The sequence below is a fragment of the Setaria viridis genome, chromosome 5 (genome assembly GCF_005286985.2).
Source record: "Setaria viridis chromosome 5, Setaria_viridis_v4.0, whole genome shotgun sequence".
NCBI lineage: Eukaryota > Viridiplantae > Streptophyta > Magnoliopsida > Poales > Poaceae > Setaria > Setaria viridis.
Genome location: NC_048267.2, coordinates 34092726 through 34110018, shown reverse-complemented (window position 1 = coordinate 34110018; position 17293 = coordinate 34092726). Strand labels below are relative to the sequence as shown.

The 17293-nt window shown below is 46.1% G+C and overlaps 1 protein-coding gene across 1 annotated transcript; it reads right to left on the bottom strand.

Annotated features, from left to right (window-relative positions):
• Positions 1–330: 330 nt before the first annotated feature.
• Positions 331–5601, bottom strand: LOC117855664 (single myb histone 4). The gene is made up of 6 exons (XM_034738047.2): positions 5352–5601; positions 2661–2854; positions 2082–2166; positions 1501–1584; positions 634–934; positions 331–543 (listed from the first exon to the last, which is right to left on the bottom strand). The coding sequence occupies exons 1-6, from the start codon at positions 5499–5501 to the stop codon at positions 494–496; spliced, it is 864 nt and encodes a 287-aa protein (XP_034593938.1). The 5' UTR covers positions 5502–5601; the 3' UTR covers positions 331–493.
• Between the last annotated feature and the right edge of the window lie 11692 nt (positions 5602–17293).

Genomic DNA, 17293 nt, shown 5'->3' with positions numbered 1-17293 from the left:
CTGCTTTACAGGAGCCTTCTTTTGGCAAAGGCCAATGCAACAACCATGGCACAGGTTACAGGTAGTGAAAAGAACAATTCTCACTCGTGAAGAACGAGGGTCGAACAGCCCATACAATTGTCGGAGTGAAAGATACAATTGACGTGCGGCATAGATTATATTTTTTATGATAAACAAGGAAAACTTTGCCTTCTTAGTTAGTTCCTACCATAATTCATCAGTACTTTTTTATATAAAGCATCGGTATAATTCATTTCTTCATTCCCTGTTCTATGGTCATGTTAGCGAAATAAAAAAAGGTGGACTGTCAGGGTAAGATGCGATCACAAATCATGCAAAATTGGTGTCAGGAGATGCACTGGTGTTATTTAGTTAACCCGATATCCCAGGTACAGCACAAACAGTTAAATTATACAACACAGGAGCAATATGGGCAGATAACAATCCAGGCCAACCTATCCATGTACAAGAGAACAGAGGTCTCCAGTAGATTTCAGAGCTTCCTTGGCGCCGGATTTAATGTGGTTATCTCTCCCCTTGAACCTGAACCATCAGCACGAAGTTAGATGACAGAAGAGAAAAATGGCGTAGTGAAATGGTGACATACGATGGAAAATAAAGAAGATGATATACATCGATCATAGGCAATTGCTGCAACTGTGAGGAGAGACTCCGTCTCCTCAGCCATCTTGAGGATCCTTTCTACCTCCATCATCTGATCATGTGCATCGTGTGCTTTCGCCTCCGCATCAGCTACTTTGGCTGCCGCCGCCATCGCTGCCTCTAGTGCTGGGCTGGTGGCGACAAACAGTCCTAGGTTCTTTGACACCTTCGATGGCTTCGATAAATCCTTCTGCTTTGGAGCTGATGCTTTTATCGGAGCTAGAGTTCTTGTCGCAGAGGAATCTACAAGCCTATACAACTTATTATCAACCTGTATTTAGACAAGAGGATGTAATTAGATTAGCACTAGTTGCATAAAGCTTTAGAAGCCCCAGAGATTGTATTATGGATTCCAGAATATTGCAATATATAGTACAGGGGAATATATTTTGAATCCAAATTCGTAAATCTATATAAAAATAAACACCCAAGTATGTCATTCCGAATTTGAAGAAACTCCTTTTGAAGGGAATATAAAAAATATCAGATGAAAAGATCAGGACTTTGAGTTCGATGACGATTTGCAGACAAATCATTGTAAATCTGAACTTGAGTTCTTGATTTGACAAACCATGTGCAAAACTGTTCACTGTCAACTCTTAAAATGCAATTTCTTCAACTAAAACCCTCTGCTGTGAAGATTGATCAATGAGATTTCCCTATTCTCCCACCATTTTCTCACTAATATTCTCCCTAGCTAACATGCAAGCCTTTTTGCCAACTAAGCGAGGAGGCCAATGGGACACCAAGGATTAATTTGGATGTGTTCACAACATGTAGGATTTCAGCCAATCTATGGATAAACTATAACTGGTAAGTGAAGAAAGGAAGATTCACCTTTTCAATTTTTTTTGATTCTGCAAGTCGCCGCAACTTTGAACTAAGCAATCTTCTAAAGGTTGGTTGCACTTCATGCCTTTGCTGCAGATGGTACCAATGATAACATAAGCAATTTATCACCGTTCTAGTAAATACACTAAGTGATATCTAAATACAGCATGAAAACAAAATATACATGCACATCAAGTATGGCAAGGAAATAACAGAGCATGGTCATCAGAATTGAGCTTGCATTTCTTACGTACTGAAGATCAGGTGATCACAATTTTTTAATTAAATATTCATGATCCATGTGTGGGGAAAAAATAGCGGTTTGTTTCATTTAAGTTAGCTATTATAACCAACAAAATTCTCGGAACAGAAGAAGCTTCAAAACTAACTAATTTTTCCATACAGACAAATCATGCAACAGAAATTCGTGAGTTGTGATTCTTATCATATCGTATCAGTAGTATATCAGAGTCATAAGTAGTACATAGTTAGAAGCAACTAAAACTTGAATGGGCAATCAAACAGATGACAAATAACTGCTGCAAAACAATGAAATCAAATGAGAATAATTATTGCAGACACCCAACCTCTATAAAGCCAAAGATTGCACTAATCTCTGAACCATTTGGCTCATTCAATTCCGAAAGAGCTTCCAGGATCATGGCACCATACCTACCAGATAAATTGGACACCGTAATCAGATTCTAGAGTTAATTAGAATTCAGAATCATAACTTTGATCAAATGGAATGGGAATCCTTGCTAAATCCATCAACTCTCCCACCCAGGTTGGCTTATATCTTGACTGTCTTATTTTAAAAAAAATTTCTACATATTGGTTGGTTTATCAACAACCATTCCTGCTAAATCATGTCCACTCATGTTTGCATTTCCAATGCACAAGTCATTGCTTTAACCCAGATGTTCTTCAATCTAATGGAAGTTCAAGTGACATATCATTCAAAAATTTATAGACCTATATGGCATGGCATGAATAGAGACATCTTTGATTTCACTCAGAAGTATAAACAACATGTGATCGTGCAATCACACCTGAACCAAAGCATTTTTAATCAGAACTTCCATCTATGACACAGAATAACTAGGCATTTAAAACTAGGCTAGCTGATTAACTAGACTTCGGTATAAAAATAAAGAGAGACCAACTTTGGTGGAGTTTTCCCATCCTGTGGCTTTTTTTCAGCATCTTGTGAAGCTTCAGCAACTTTATTGGCCACTGGGAGAAGCTGAGCCTGTGAGCTAGACGCTGGGGAAGATGAGGGTCCAGATATTTTTGGAACCCTCATTTTATCCCTTGAACCCAGTCCACTTGCACTGAAACTTAGATTCCTCCATTTGTCCTGAAAATACAAAATAGAACATCACATAGAGAACCAGAAACAAAACAAAAACCTACAACCATGGTGTAAGCTCCGCAGTACAACTGAACTGACACGCTTTCTGATGCTCATCAGATGACAGCACTGCTACAACAAACTATCTTACTTTTCGCAGATAGTTTCCGTTAGATTGTAGATGGAAAACAAGTAAAATGTTTATCCATATTTCTTCCAAGTGAAACCACAAGAAATATGCCATATTTCTGTAACTTGCTTCAGTGTACATAAAAAATCGTGCTGGTTGATTGGCTAAAAAAGGTACCAAAATACACATGTGATTTCAGTTTTTACAAGCATCTTTGCAAACTGCAGGGAAGTTTTAACCATTGAGCAACACATGCTGCTGTGCCTTTGTTCCCATTATGGACTCAGGGAAGGACAAAAAACAAGTGTAAAGATGTTGCTATAAAAAATAAATGATGGATTTGATTTGTGTAAAATTTTGCAGCACCACTAATAATAATGTGTGAGGGGGGAACTAACAGGACCAGCAATACACGACATTCTTCAGCCCATGGATGCTACGATTATGAGTTCTGGATCTAGAGAATAACGATATGACTCAGTAATCAGAATAGCGATCATGTAATCTGCACATGGCAGAATTGCTACGGTTAATGGATGAAGAACATTTTCTGACCAAGGTCCACGAAAGGTAGCACCATTGCTATCATAAAAACATATGGTTCAGGTAAAAGAAACGAATCGTTCTGGCAAAACTACCTAGAAAATGGTTAAATGAGAACAACTTAGAATGGTAACTCTATTACTAAGAGCATAATCATTTTTCAAACATAAAAGGGGACATTTCTCCATCTTAAGAGGTGGGCAAAGTTTTAGATGAAATTCTTGTTGCAAAAATTGATGATGTTTCAGATATTAAGTAAAACTTCTTCATGTAGTTGGTTTGCAGGACTGCTATTCTTACTAGAGTTCTTGAGTGGAAGCGAGACATGTGAATTATATAGCAACGAGAAGGATACCATTCATATGTTTTCCTGTTGAACAGATACCAAACATGTATGGAGTGCAGTGATTCTGTGGTTCAAACATATGTGTTCACCTAAGGACCATGGGGCAGTTGATGTGGTGGCTCTTCCCTTTGTTCCAGGAGATAAAGAAATTCATATCAGTTATCTGGCAACAGTTTCATGGCCTATGTGAGCATAAGAATTCACATCTTGACAGCAAGTTGACGCAACATTCATTTGATGTTATGGCTAAAATTGATATACTCTTGTGCACTGCTGAGCAGTACCACAAAGGAGGAACGCGAGGAGGATCAAGGTGAAGAGATGTGCAATAACCAATCAGTACCTATTCAAGCTGGTTGCACCTGAGCAATTGGTCAGGCTAGATTGGTGTGTTTCTTATATTTCTTAATATGCGTTAACATCATAGGTTTTTCAATGGAGGGGTTTGAGGATAATGTAAAGGCCACATAGCACAGAAAGAAAGTATTTCCAGATTCCAACTAACATACCAAAGCCCTTAATTGCAAAGGTTGGAAACTCTAAGCCACTTATTGAGGGCAATATCTTCAAACTCACCAATCCCCTGTACAATGCGGTACCGTTACCATGATATCCATCAAACTTATCACGCAGAAAGAATCCTATTCTCAAGAGCAATAACTGCTGAACGCACTGGCTAGAGGCACCTCTGCACTCGTATGCTTACATTTTCCCTCAAACAGAATGAATCTGATCTATGAAATCACTTGTGACAATAAGTCATCAATCATCATGACATGATCAGGAACACAAACAAATCAAAACAATGTTAAGAAGCAAGAAATGGCTCCCATTCATTTAAGTATATTCCTAATAAGCAATGGCATGAGGGCAGCATCCATCGGCGAAAGGCAATCAATCACAATTCACAAGTAATCTGTCACGTGATTTGCTTCTTTCTGAAAATCTGTTTCATCCAGTGACCAATAAAACTACTGAATTCGATTATAAGATTATAAACTGTTCGCAAATATGGGGACAGCTCAAATTTGTGCCATACAGCCGAGATCATAAAACATTCACACTGCCATATGTAATCCCACACCGCTCGTCCACTACCACCACAACATCATTGTCCTTGGGCAACATATCATGCCGCAGCATCCAATCGCAGCAGAGCGTGACCATTCCAACCCTCGCTTACATTTTACCAGTTCCAAAACCCAAAATCTCGTCTTCCATGCCCCAAATCTACTACCGAAGAAACCGCAGCCGCGGAGCTACCAAGCATCCTAAAAACACCACACAGCTAACAGAGCGTCAGAGATGCAGGGGAAAAGCACCGCACGCTCAGAAACCAGACGACGGCACGAAACATCACGAAAAGCGCCACAGGCACGAGTCAGGAGCTAAGGATTCGATGGGTAAGATCTAGAGGATGCGTGCGGCTAGCTCCGTCGCGGCTGGGTACGGGGAAGCGGCGGCAGAGATGCAGGGGAAGGTACCTTGAGGTCGATGTTGGAGCGGGACGAGAGGACCGGGCTGAACTCGGGGTCCTTCTGGATGGTCCGCCACTTGCCGGCTCCGTGCTTGAGCACGCCGCGGCGGAGCGCCTCCTCCTCCTCCTGCGTCCACTTCTGCTTCGGCGCGCCCATCGCCCCTGCTCCTCCTCTCCTCGCCTCGCCTGTGTGGTCTCCTGCGTCGAAACTAGCCGACGCAGAAACCCTAATCTAACACAGAGTTTTTCTATTTTCCCCCCTTGTTTTTTAATCTTATTTGTTGTATGTATTTGTAGCTGGGCAGCTGTGTTCAGATGTTTGAGAAGCACCAGGTTCATTAACTTTACAAAGTTTTCTTGAATCTTATGAGTGTCTTACCTGGCAGAAAAAAAACTTCAAAAACAATAAGAAACCAAGCTATTGGTAGTCAAAAATGTAAAAAGAAAAACTTTGAAGCGATAATTTCTCAAAATTATGAAACACGCTATTTTGGAGTAATAAGCTTTCATAGAAATACACTTTCAGTGATATGAAATAGATGAGATGAGAGAACGCAGCAGGTTTGATCCTCGATAATCCATCGAAAGAAGAAATCACACTGCAGTAGCTAGTTGGTGTCGATTCCACAACACTAAAAATGTGTTGGTGAAACAAAAGTGGTTTGTGCAATTTTATGCAAATAGTAGTATGATCATGTTAACATTAAGCAAATAAAGTGTTGAAACATTGAAACGGCTTAACTTAGAAGTACGAACTTATAAAATTTTGATAAAATTAACAAGTTTGTGAAACATAGACAAATCTAAATAATTTTTACATAAATGTTTTTAAGAAAAAAAACTTTCATGACACTTCAACAAGATTTTGCGTTTTTGACTTTGGGCAAAACAAACAATATGGGCATCTCTTTTCAAATTGAGACTCTATGCTATGCATCTTGCAAGTACGCTAGAATCCAAAATAAAATATATTGATTTTCAAGTAGACATGGCATCATAAAAACCTAGACCGACATCATGTTGATGTAGGAGTACTTCATCCATTTGTGTGGTGGTTTGGCTGTTTGGGGATGCTAAGCAAATGTATCGCTTGCACGAGAACGAGACTGCAATGAATTGTTTCTCAATATATTTCTAGAACTACCCAGTGAACTCCTTAGAGTTCCTAATCCTATCTACCCCCATTATATAACAATTACCCAGTGAACTCCTTAGAGTTCCTAATCCTATATACCCTCATTATATAAGGTTAGGAGTTATCAGTATATCTTATAGACTTCTTGAGTATAACCTTTTTATAATGAGAGAATTGAATAAACCAGCAATATATCCGCTTGGACCTTCCTCGTCTCCAACATAAGCCATTAGTTGTAAATGCCTACTCTAACTTAGTTTTGTAGCAAAATAATCGCATTGTACACACACTTAGCTGATTCCATCTGTCAGTTTTCGCGATATAGAACCACGACAAACCGAGCTAGCCAACCCAAGTTTGTTGCTCTGTTGCTTTGCTTAGACTTGTTTATCATTGTTGCATTGAGGCCCTTTTTTTACAAATAGCTATACTTTGTGTGACAATGTTTGAGTTCTTCCCGGTGATTGTTTCGGTGAAATCCTCAAAACGTGCTAGGGTCGTTACTCCTAGAAGTATCAAATTTAACAAAGTTTGCATTTGTGGTTCCAAAATAATGAAAACGGACAGATTGGTTAAGCACGCACATATGGTATTGAACATTCTGTACGTTTCTTCATTTGAATGTGAGTCGTTTTAGTTTGGAGCCAAAGGCCAGAATACTCGGATCAATTTGAGGGGTGGAAATGTCTACGAGACAGAACCAGAAAGCTGGAGCATACTGATGGGCCAAAAGCCCATCGCGTATGAAGCCCGCGTAGAACGTCCAAAATTTCCAAAGTGAAATCTGGCCCGAGATCACGTCGTGAGCAAAAAAAAAAACCCAACCAAGGCCCTAGTCATCTCCTCCAAATGGCTGAGACTTTGGGCCCCTTTGCTAGGGCTTCAGACCTACCGAGGGGTATCCGTAAATTGGTTGGTGGAGGATTGTCGTAACTGAAATTTGAAGGAAAAAACGAGGACACAAGACACGCATTTATACAGGTTCTGGCCGTCAGAGTTGCGTAATACGTCATGTTTGGGTGTTGTATATTGCGCCCTACGCTTGGGTGTTGAGAATTTGGTCCTCTGGTGTGGTTTTCTATCTACCGATCTAGGTACCCCTGCCCTCCTTTATATACTTTAGGGGTGGGATTACTAGTCAGTTATAAGGTAGGAGTCCTGGTAGGATTACATGGGAATCCATGTAGGAGCATGTCTTCTTCCTTCCTTGCGGATACTAGGGATATATCCCTGACAAGCCCCCGAGCGCTTCATAGTCGAATGTAACAGTCTTCGAGTACTTTTCAGATCCTCGCCGAGTAGTATTAGTGCTCCTTGAGTATTTTGTCTGGCTGAATTTTCAAAGTTCTTCAAAGCTACCATGAGACTATGGTGTGCTCAAACCCTTGATCGTCTTGATTTTGTAATCTTCATCTTTGGAATGTGATATGGAGGGTGGCGGAAGTTACACTCTATATGAAAGTAGCCCCCAAACCTTAGATTGAATCAAAGAATCATGCTGATGGTCAGTAAAATCTTGGATCTGTTGCCTTTGTCTTGAAAAAAACAACTGTTGGGTGTAGCTTATCAGCCCCCGAGCCTTGGAATGATTAAATAATCAATTCAAGGATCTAGCGAGCTTTAGTCTTCATGCAAGTCATCATCCGAGTAGTTTTGCAGCATCCAACCCTCGAGTTTATGCGCTAGGTGAGCCATAGGAGCCACGTCGAGTAGTTATTGGTGTTTAGCCCCCGAACCTGGGAGCTAGCTGAGCCATTGGAGATATTCCGAGTAGTAAATGGCACTTAGCCCCCGAGCCTGGGAGCTAGCGGAGCCATTGGAGGTACGCTGAGCGTCCTGGAGAGTCGTCGCCAAAACTTGACCTGAAAAAAAAAGATGCATACATTATGTAACATATTGTAGAATATTAAAACTACTGAAATTTATTCAGTGATGAATGTAATATATATATTGTGTGTCATGCACTTATTTCAGCCATATTTTTCCTGAGTAGTTACCTATTACGTTTAGACTCTTAGTCCCTGTTTAACCATTGCTACTGCGTGTGAGATCTTTGTCTCATGTACGCGTACTAGCACTGCTACTACGAAGATCTTTATCTCGCATCCTATCGTTTAGGTATGACAGAAGATCCGAGGCTTTCCCGGATTAAGGCGTACTGCTCGAGGAAATTAGCGACCACTAAGAGTAGACATTGAAAATAAGTAGTCGGCATTGTCACAATAAAAAGTGAGCACGATTGCACTTAAAGTAGTTGTTAAGACTTTTTCTGCCTTTTGGCAAGGATAGCGTGTATTGCCGCGTACAGTATTTGTGCCTCCTTAGGGCGTAGCCGATGTGAGCTTTCAACGCTTAGTACATCAAACTCGTGGCCATAACCTCCGAAATTCAATATACCAAACCCGTGGCGGTGCCTCCGGAACTTAGTGCACCAAACCTGTGGCCATAGCCTTCGTAATTCAGTGTACCAAGCACGTGGTTGTCGGTCAACATCCCCCAGAGTAGTTGGCAAAGTGTAGCTCTGGAGGGTAATTCCAGTTGAGAGACGTACACAGATAGGTAGTTAGCGTATTGGCTAACCATGATGAAAACAAGTCAAAGAAAAAATAATTATTAAATTCATGAACGATTGCTGATGAAGCCATGGCGGTCGTCGATGAAGCCGCGACGATTTGTTGATGAAGCCGACTAGTTGGAGTTGATTTCGACTAGTTGTCGACGGGATGAGGCCTGCCCTCGACTAGTTTTTTAGTCGAGACGAGTAGTTGAAGTAGTCGTTAGCGAGCCAGCGTTGACATCCTGCTCTTGCATAAGTAGTCGATGCAGAGATTTGCTGGTGTTGCCATGCAAGCTGAAGTCCTTCTGGTAGCTTTTTTGGTGTGCGCATAGCTGAATACATCATTAATTTCCAGCGCCAGAGGGAACAACGGCAGCTGTTTCTTTATTTTGATGCTTGGCGAGTTTTTCCATCTCCGATCAACAAAGCTGATCTCCACTTCGGACTCGACTAAGGAAATCGATTCCCTGTAGGATTCTATTCCATCTCGATCTTGATGCTTGGAGACGATCAGCGGCAGGTGACTTGCTCCATTCCGCATTCCGTTTCGAATTCCAATTCGGTGAGAATAGATGCTAGCTCGGAATTAGCCTGTCCGGTGACTTCGCCTCGGACTCTAAGGCAGTTGCCCACCGAGTCATCGATAGGATGGGAGAACAGCTTTCGTAGAGTAGATTGATCGTGATGATTGTTGATGATAAGATCCTTCAAGCTCGCCCGATGATCTCGATGATTCGCGTCAGATATCTATGTTTTATACCCGACAACCTACCAAGGGGTATTCCGAGTTAGTAGATTGATTAGTGGGGGATCGTCAGACCTGGAACTTGAAGGTAAAAGTGAGAACACAAGTTACGGATTTATACAGGTTTGGGCCACCAGAGTCGCGTAATACCCTACGTCCTGTTTGGGATGTTGTATATTGTGTCTCGCACTTAGGTGTTATTTGGTGTTGAGGATTTGGTTATCTGTTGTGGTTCTTTATCCGCCGATCTAGGTATCCCTGCCCTCCTTTATATACTCCAATGGTCGGAATTACTAATCGGTTACAAGGTAGGAGTCATAGTAGGATTATAGGGTATGAGTCCTAATAGGCTTACAGGGAATCCTAGTAGGAGCCCATCTATTCCTTCCTTACGGGTACTGAGGATCTATTCCCGACATTCGGCTCCTTCGAAAACGGCTTCAGTTCTGGCTCCTTTGGTGAAATGGCTTCTGTGGTGAAGCTGAAGCCGTTTTAGGAAACCATTTAGCAAAACGGCTTCTCCTGTTTTTCATAAATGAATGAAAGATGTCAAATATCCAATGTACCCCTAGCTATTTCACTTGATGTACAAATGAATTTGTACTTTATTCGGTTTATATTTGTAATTTCATATGAAATAGAAAAGGATTAACATATATAATTATAGATTAAACTAATAGTTTCTCTTTCTTCTTTCTTTTTTTCTTTTTTTTCCTCCAATTTTTCTCCTTCTTTTTTATCCTTTTCTCCCTTCTTTATTGATCCTTATCCTTTGACTCTTCCTTATCCTTCCTTCACGGCAGCACACTCCAGCTCCATCCTCTTTTGCTCTGTGCCACACTACGTCACTCCCTCCGTCCATCCCCATGCATGCTGGCGTGCTACTGACACATCGTCTCTGGTGCTGCTCGGGCGCTTGTGCTGCTACTCCGGCATTCCGCATCTGCTGGCCCAAGCTGCACGAGGCATCCGTTGCTGTCAGACTAGGCCGCAGAGCCAGGTGCTCGCGCCCACGCCGGGTGGCGCGGCCGTGCTAGTGCCAGCTGGGGCAGGAACGGGGCGTGAAGCGCCTAGATCAGTCGCCGGTGGTCCTCTGGACGGCTGCACGCCACCACTCTGCCGTTAAGAGAGGGGAACGAGGGATGGAGAGGTATGGTACCATTTCTGTTGTAATAGTTGCGAAATTTGAGGAGCAATTTTGTACTCGTGCTTGTGGAGATGAGGAGCCGGATGGAGCTGCTATTTTCAACTCCGCGCCTCAATTCATTTGTGCGAATGGCTCTTTCAGCGCTCCGCTCCCGAAGCCATTTTAGATGTAGTCGTTTGTTACAGCTCCTCCTAAGCCTGTGGTGGAGCTGATGAAAAGCTCTACCAAAGCGGCCCTTTACGTGGCAGTCCCCGACTCGCGAGAAGTCGCAAAACAGCAGGGAGCACGTACTCAGCGCCCAATTAACCGTGGGCGTACGCGCACGCGTGTGAACCCCATCGATGACGCCGATCGCTTAGCTCGTTTCCCCTCCGTTGGGAATTTGGGGTTTCAGAGTCTCATCACGATTCACGACAGCCTCCACCGTTCAGCTACTGTGTGAGCGACGGCCAAGGCCAGGCAAGCGCGGCGCGCGGTCACCTGTCCCGCTGTCCGCTCGGGCACGCACGACACGAGTGCTGGACCAGCACCTCGTATCCGCCCGGAATTCGCTGCCGCGTAGTGGCACGGCGAAAGCGCCGGCCTGGGACGTCGGTGACAGCGGCCGCGCCGGTGTGGCCGTGGGGCGGTGGCCGCGATGGAATAGAGCTATCGATCGGGGCATTCGGTTCGATTCGGCCTTAGCGCATGTGAGAAGAGAGATGATAATAGATTTGATGATCACGTTCAACGCGCACGAACGACCCGGGCGCCGGGGCATCTCTAGCACGTAGCGTAACGTAGGTGGCGAGGTGGTCTCGCCTGCTAGCTTAGCGTAGCGTGGCTAGCACCCTAGCTTGATGCCGTTATCAGTTGGCAAGGTCGTCACTTGGACCACCTTCGAAACTGTAGGCCGTTAATTGTTGTGTGGTACAGAGACTATTATTGATGGGATATACTCCTGCCGTTTCTGGTCAGAGCTTGCTGCTGCGATCGGACCATCTCGTTCGGGACCAACTCTCGAAGCTAACGTTTCGGTGTGCACATCAAATGAACTGGCAAGTGCGTTCCCGATCGAATTCTGTTTATGGATGCTACGCGCTAACTGCTACCTATACTCGAGACGCAGCACGAGTCGATCTATCGATCAAGTTGTCCATCGATTTCAACTGCTGAAGCTGTCTTCCCAGTTACGCTAGCACTAGCAAGTAGCAACGCCATTCGCCTTGAGTTTGTCAGATGAATGTTACGATCAAGCCTGTTGCGCTGGCTTCACCAGGCTGCGGCGCTAGTCCCTGTTGAACCTGCCCTTCCAAATGCGGTGACCCTGTTCCTGTTCGTAGCTAGAGGAAAAGCAGCTAGTCCACGGGGCGTTTATTACAAGGTCGGCACCACGCGTACTCACACGGGCAAGTCCCACAGCACATCACGGATGATGAAGCGGACGATGCTTCCGCCTCCTATCCCTTTTTGATGGCTACAGTACGTTGCGCCCGTACGCAGGGGCATGCAGTGCCAGTGTGACACAGAGTTTGTTGACCACGTCTCCCTTTACTTCACTGTCCAATTAACGACGGTGTATTTCAGACCTCGGTTGCAGCTAGTACTGAGTACTGACATGGTTGCGTTAGTCTGGCTGTCACTGCAGTTCGTACACATCTACCGTTGACATGCACGCGAGTTCAACGCAGCATGCATCACTCGGAAAGCTAAGGGAGCAGGCCATAACGACCAGGAGATTCGTTGCACTGGTTACTACTGAATGGTAGTACTCTCAACAGTTGTCGAGTAACTAGTAGCAGCTAGGACAGGAGTACACGACCAGGCCAGCAGCCAAGTTATTAGCTAGCTAGGCAGTGTCTAGCACCGCCTCCTCTCTCACCCGTGTGCAAGTGCAAGAATGTGGCGCCATCAAGGTATCCCGATAGGCAGTGGCAAGCCGAACTGTGCAGTGGATGCATCACAGTCCATTCCTAGTTTTAATCTCCCACCCACAAGGCCACAACTACAAAAGAAGATGCTAGAAATAGAAGTGACCTATCGAGGACAGGCAAGTGTCAGTGGCATGGGTGTGGCCGCAATGGCAGCAAACCAAAGCTGGCTACATTCCGAGGCCTGGCACTGTTACGCGCGCTCCGCATCAATGGAGCGAAACCGATGGCTCGCTCGGCCTAAGCAGCGGGAGGTTGGTGCATCAATTCGCGCATCCCGGCCGCTGACACGCCCCGACGCCGACGCGGCGACCGATCGCTATCGGGACAAAAGATGAAGCCAGCGGCCCAGCGCCCCCCGATCGCCAAAACCTGTGGTGCAGAAGCCCCCTGCCGGCAGCGGGGTGGTTCCCGCCCCCGCTCCCGCGACGACGGCGACGGCCGGCGACCACTGCATGCGAGAGCGACGGTGCCCGCGGGCGGAGGCCGGCCAGCGATCAGCCGGCCGGGACAACGCGGCGTGCATGCACAGGGCCCGGTTTTGGAGCCTAGGATCGGACGCGGGGCGCGTCGTAGTACGTTGAACTGACGGGTCGGGGGAGGGGGGCATAATTGTGGGGGTCGGACCCTGCGGCGCGGCGGCCAGCCCGGCCGGTGGTCCGGGCGCTCGCGCGGGGGTGGAAAGGGACGTGACGCGCCCATGTCTCGACGCCCACCCGAGCGCGGACACGGAACCGGCACACGCGACCGGCAGGGGGCGCCAGCGGCCGCGGTCGAGAGAGGCCCGGGGGCCGGCCGGGCAGCGGGGGCGTGCGGCCATGCCGAGTAAATGGGGGACCGGTCGGGCGCACTGGGGCAGGGTGGCTGCTGTGCCGTGTCCGTGTGCCCCTGCCGCGATCGATCCGCATCCATCCCGGGCTCCTCCCGACCTGTGCGCTTCGCCCAGCCTAGCAAGCCTGGCTGCCTGCTTGCTACAGGAGCAGGGAGGTGTGTCGGGCCGGATGAGATAAGATCTGCCTGCCCGGCCGGGGATCTTGCCGAGACGGGGGGTTTTCTGCTGCCTGTCGCCAGGCGATCGCGTTCGTGCGCGCGCCTGCGCGCCGACGCCGGGTGGTATGGTGGCATGTGTCACGGCAGAGCGTACGTACTTGGCTCGCAACGTCTCCTGGCCCGATCCGTGTGCAGTGGTCCACCGCGCGTCGTATCAATGCACCTCAGCGAATTACTATTTGCTACGCCCTGATCAGTCCAGTGGTAATAGTCGTCGGGTGGATGGATGCATGGATCATCCCCGATTCTGGTAAGATTTTGTCTCATTGATGCTCTCCGTCAGTTACTGGAGCAGCAGCTAGCTAGAGCTAGCCTTGAGCCAGCTTGTTTCTAGTGAGAGATAGAGTGCAGCCGGCCGGGACCATGCGTGACAGCGAGAGCAGCTGGCCTCCGAGCCAGCAGCCTCGCCGCAGCCAGCCATGCGTGACACGCGCAGGACACCTGCTCGATCGATCTCGGTGCGCTCCAGCAGGTACTTCTACGAGTAATTACGGGTTGCGATCGCAGGATCAGCGAGCATAAATGGCGGAGATCCGCACGCTTGGTGCACTGAACCACCATAAAACACCCCCATTTTCCAATCCGGATCCGCCGTCTCGGTACGTTTTGGTTGGAGAAACTGGCCCAATGATTGTAGAAACAATTTGCAGTATATAATGCAAGCTAGTAGGTCGATGGAGAGTACGAAGAACAATTTTTTCTTTGAAACGAAAGAAAAATAAGATTAAAATAGCTCGGCGCTCCCATGTTGCATCCTCGGATCGACGCAGAAATGCACGAAGAATCGCATATACTACGGTCTACGGCTACCTGCTGGGAGTCAAGTGGTTCCGGCGCTTTGAACCGTAATATGAAACTGCGACCACCAATCAACAGGCCCGATTATTCCCTGACGCGCGCGATGCATATGATCTTCTTCGGACCGGCCGCTCATCGAGAACATCTTTGCTTGCTTCCCCAACCTTTCCACCCTCAAAACCATGCCATGTTGCAAGATTTTGGGGGACCCGGGGCCCGGGCACATCAAGTGTCGACAGGCTCCCGTAACAACCTCGCTTTGGCACGAGCCGCAGGAGAGCTTGGCATTGTTGCGCTCTGCTGCAACCTGCAAGCCGCCGATCGATCTCACCTAACAACCACTCCCCCTCTCCCCGATTGGTGACGTGTTTAGAGCAACTCCAAAAGGCTGCTAATCTTACCCCCAATATCCTTTTTAGAGAGAGAAAGAGAAAAAACGAACTCCAGCAGTCCACCCAAACCTTCCCAATTTTTTAGCGACGCTAAAAAACAGCCTTCCACCGCGTATTTTAGCGTTGGCGTTCCTCCCCCAATCCTGATTCCCGCACGCCGCGCGTCCCTTCTGATGGGCCCAATACGATGACGTGGCCTGTTTTGAAATATTGGGGGTAATTTATTAGCGATCTGCTGTGGATTGATATGTTTTTAGGAGAATTTTTTTTAGGAGAACCCCAATACATAGTTTTGGGGAAGAATTTTTTGACGTACTCTTGGAGTTGCTCGGCGATTTGTTTGCACGTACTTGACGCCAGATATGTGGAGGGGAGGAATTAGGGAGCCAGGGTTACGGCATCATTCGTGTACTTCCCTCCATTAATCAATCTAACACGTAGCTCGGCTGCTAGGGTACCAGCTTGACTTATTAGGTGAGCTAATGGGTGTTCCTGCGTCCACATTGTTCACTGCACGCAGCCGTGCCCTGGATCGATCGATCTGGTGTCACTGTTCCGATCTTCCGCCATCAACAAGGATCGCGCGACGTGTGTCGAGATGCCAGGGCTCCCTGCGTGCTCTCGGTGCACTGCACATACCTCCTCAACTGTCGCGACCGGATCGGTTGGGCCGGTATAATGGAGGTGTAGCACGGCCTGCGTACGTATACGTACGCCGGCGGCGGTTCGATCTAGGACTTGTCGCCGTCGTCCGAGCTGCCAGCCTTTAATCACCAAGAACCGATCAAACAGCGCGTCCTCGCCGTCCCTGTCGAGCCGCCGCCGCCGCGCGCCGCCGGTGCACCGGCGGGTCGAGTTCGAGGCTTCGAGCTCGACACGGCAGATCGATGGATGATCCATATCCGCGGCGCGTGCTCTGTGGATTTAATTTCTCACTGTTGCGCTGTAAACTCTGTGATCGGCCGTGCAGTGCCCCGATCAGGACGAGATAGTTAACCAAGATTACATCGAGCGGGAGCGGATCGGATCATGTGAGTTATGTGCTCGCGCGCGTGATGGTTGACGAGCACAGGGCCGGGCGTTTTGTCTGCATCTGAAACGCTCACCGGCGCGGGGAATTAAAAACGGGGATCGGCCGGATCTCCAGCCGTGCCGCAGTCGCGGTTTGTGACTGTGGGAGGATCTGACTCACGGATGCCAACATATTGTCGTGTACCGCATCAAATCCCTCTTTGGAAAACTGTGGCTTTTCACCTCAAGTTTGGTCTAGTGCTGCTATTTCTCTTCATACAGAGACGAGCGAAATTCTTACCCATATTTTGTATGCGTCCATTTTTTTAACTTTTTTGGGGGCAAATTGCTGATATTTTCTGTTTAGTGCACAACTCTTTTAGAACAGATTGAAATCTATCATATAACTCCAGACAATTGTTTATGTGGCAGTTTCATAGGTGAGAAGAACCATGGTTGGGTAGAGCTTGATGCTTTTGCAGACTTTTCGATTGTTTTGTATAGGTTTGTGAAGCCTAGGCCCCTTTTAGATCCTTGGAATTGAATTATATTCTAATAATCATAATTTAACACAAATTAATTAAGCTAATATAGTATATTATTGGTGGTCATATGGAAGAGATACTTATGTGCTGCTTCTACTATAGGGAAGCGAGTCGAAGAGCGTGCTATAAGTTGCACACTAGAAATATAGCATGAGGATCTATAGTTACAATTTTCATCTTCCACCCCCATAAATTTAAAATAGGTTTATATCTAAACTTTGGAAAGTTGTGGAATGCCCCGTTCCAAGACAAATAGCCTACTCCATTAAGAAGATTCCAATTCCTTAAGAATGAAGGGATCCAATTCCTTAAGAATGAAGAGATCCAAACGGGCTGAGGATAATTATGATCGACAATTTTAATCGTACATGTCCAAATAAGAATTCTAAAAAGGACCTGTAATAATCAATCCGTAGTAAACTTATAACATTTCTGCAACAATGCAACATCAAGTAACAGGGAAACAGAATCATACTCCTTTATAGCAATGTCTGGCTAATAAGATAAAGCATAATTAAATTACACATATCGCCATCAATATCTTAATTTCCAGACGCAACCTTTATCCGCCAAACTACAAAAAAGTGGGTCAACATCTCCCACAACATTGTATGGTACAGCATCCTATCAAACAAAATTTACAGCATACAACGACAAAA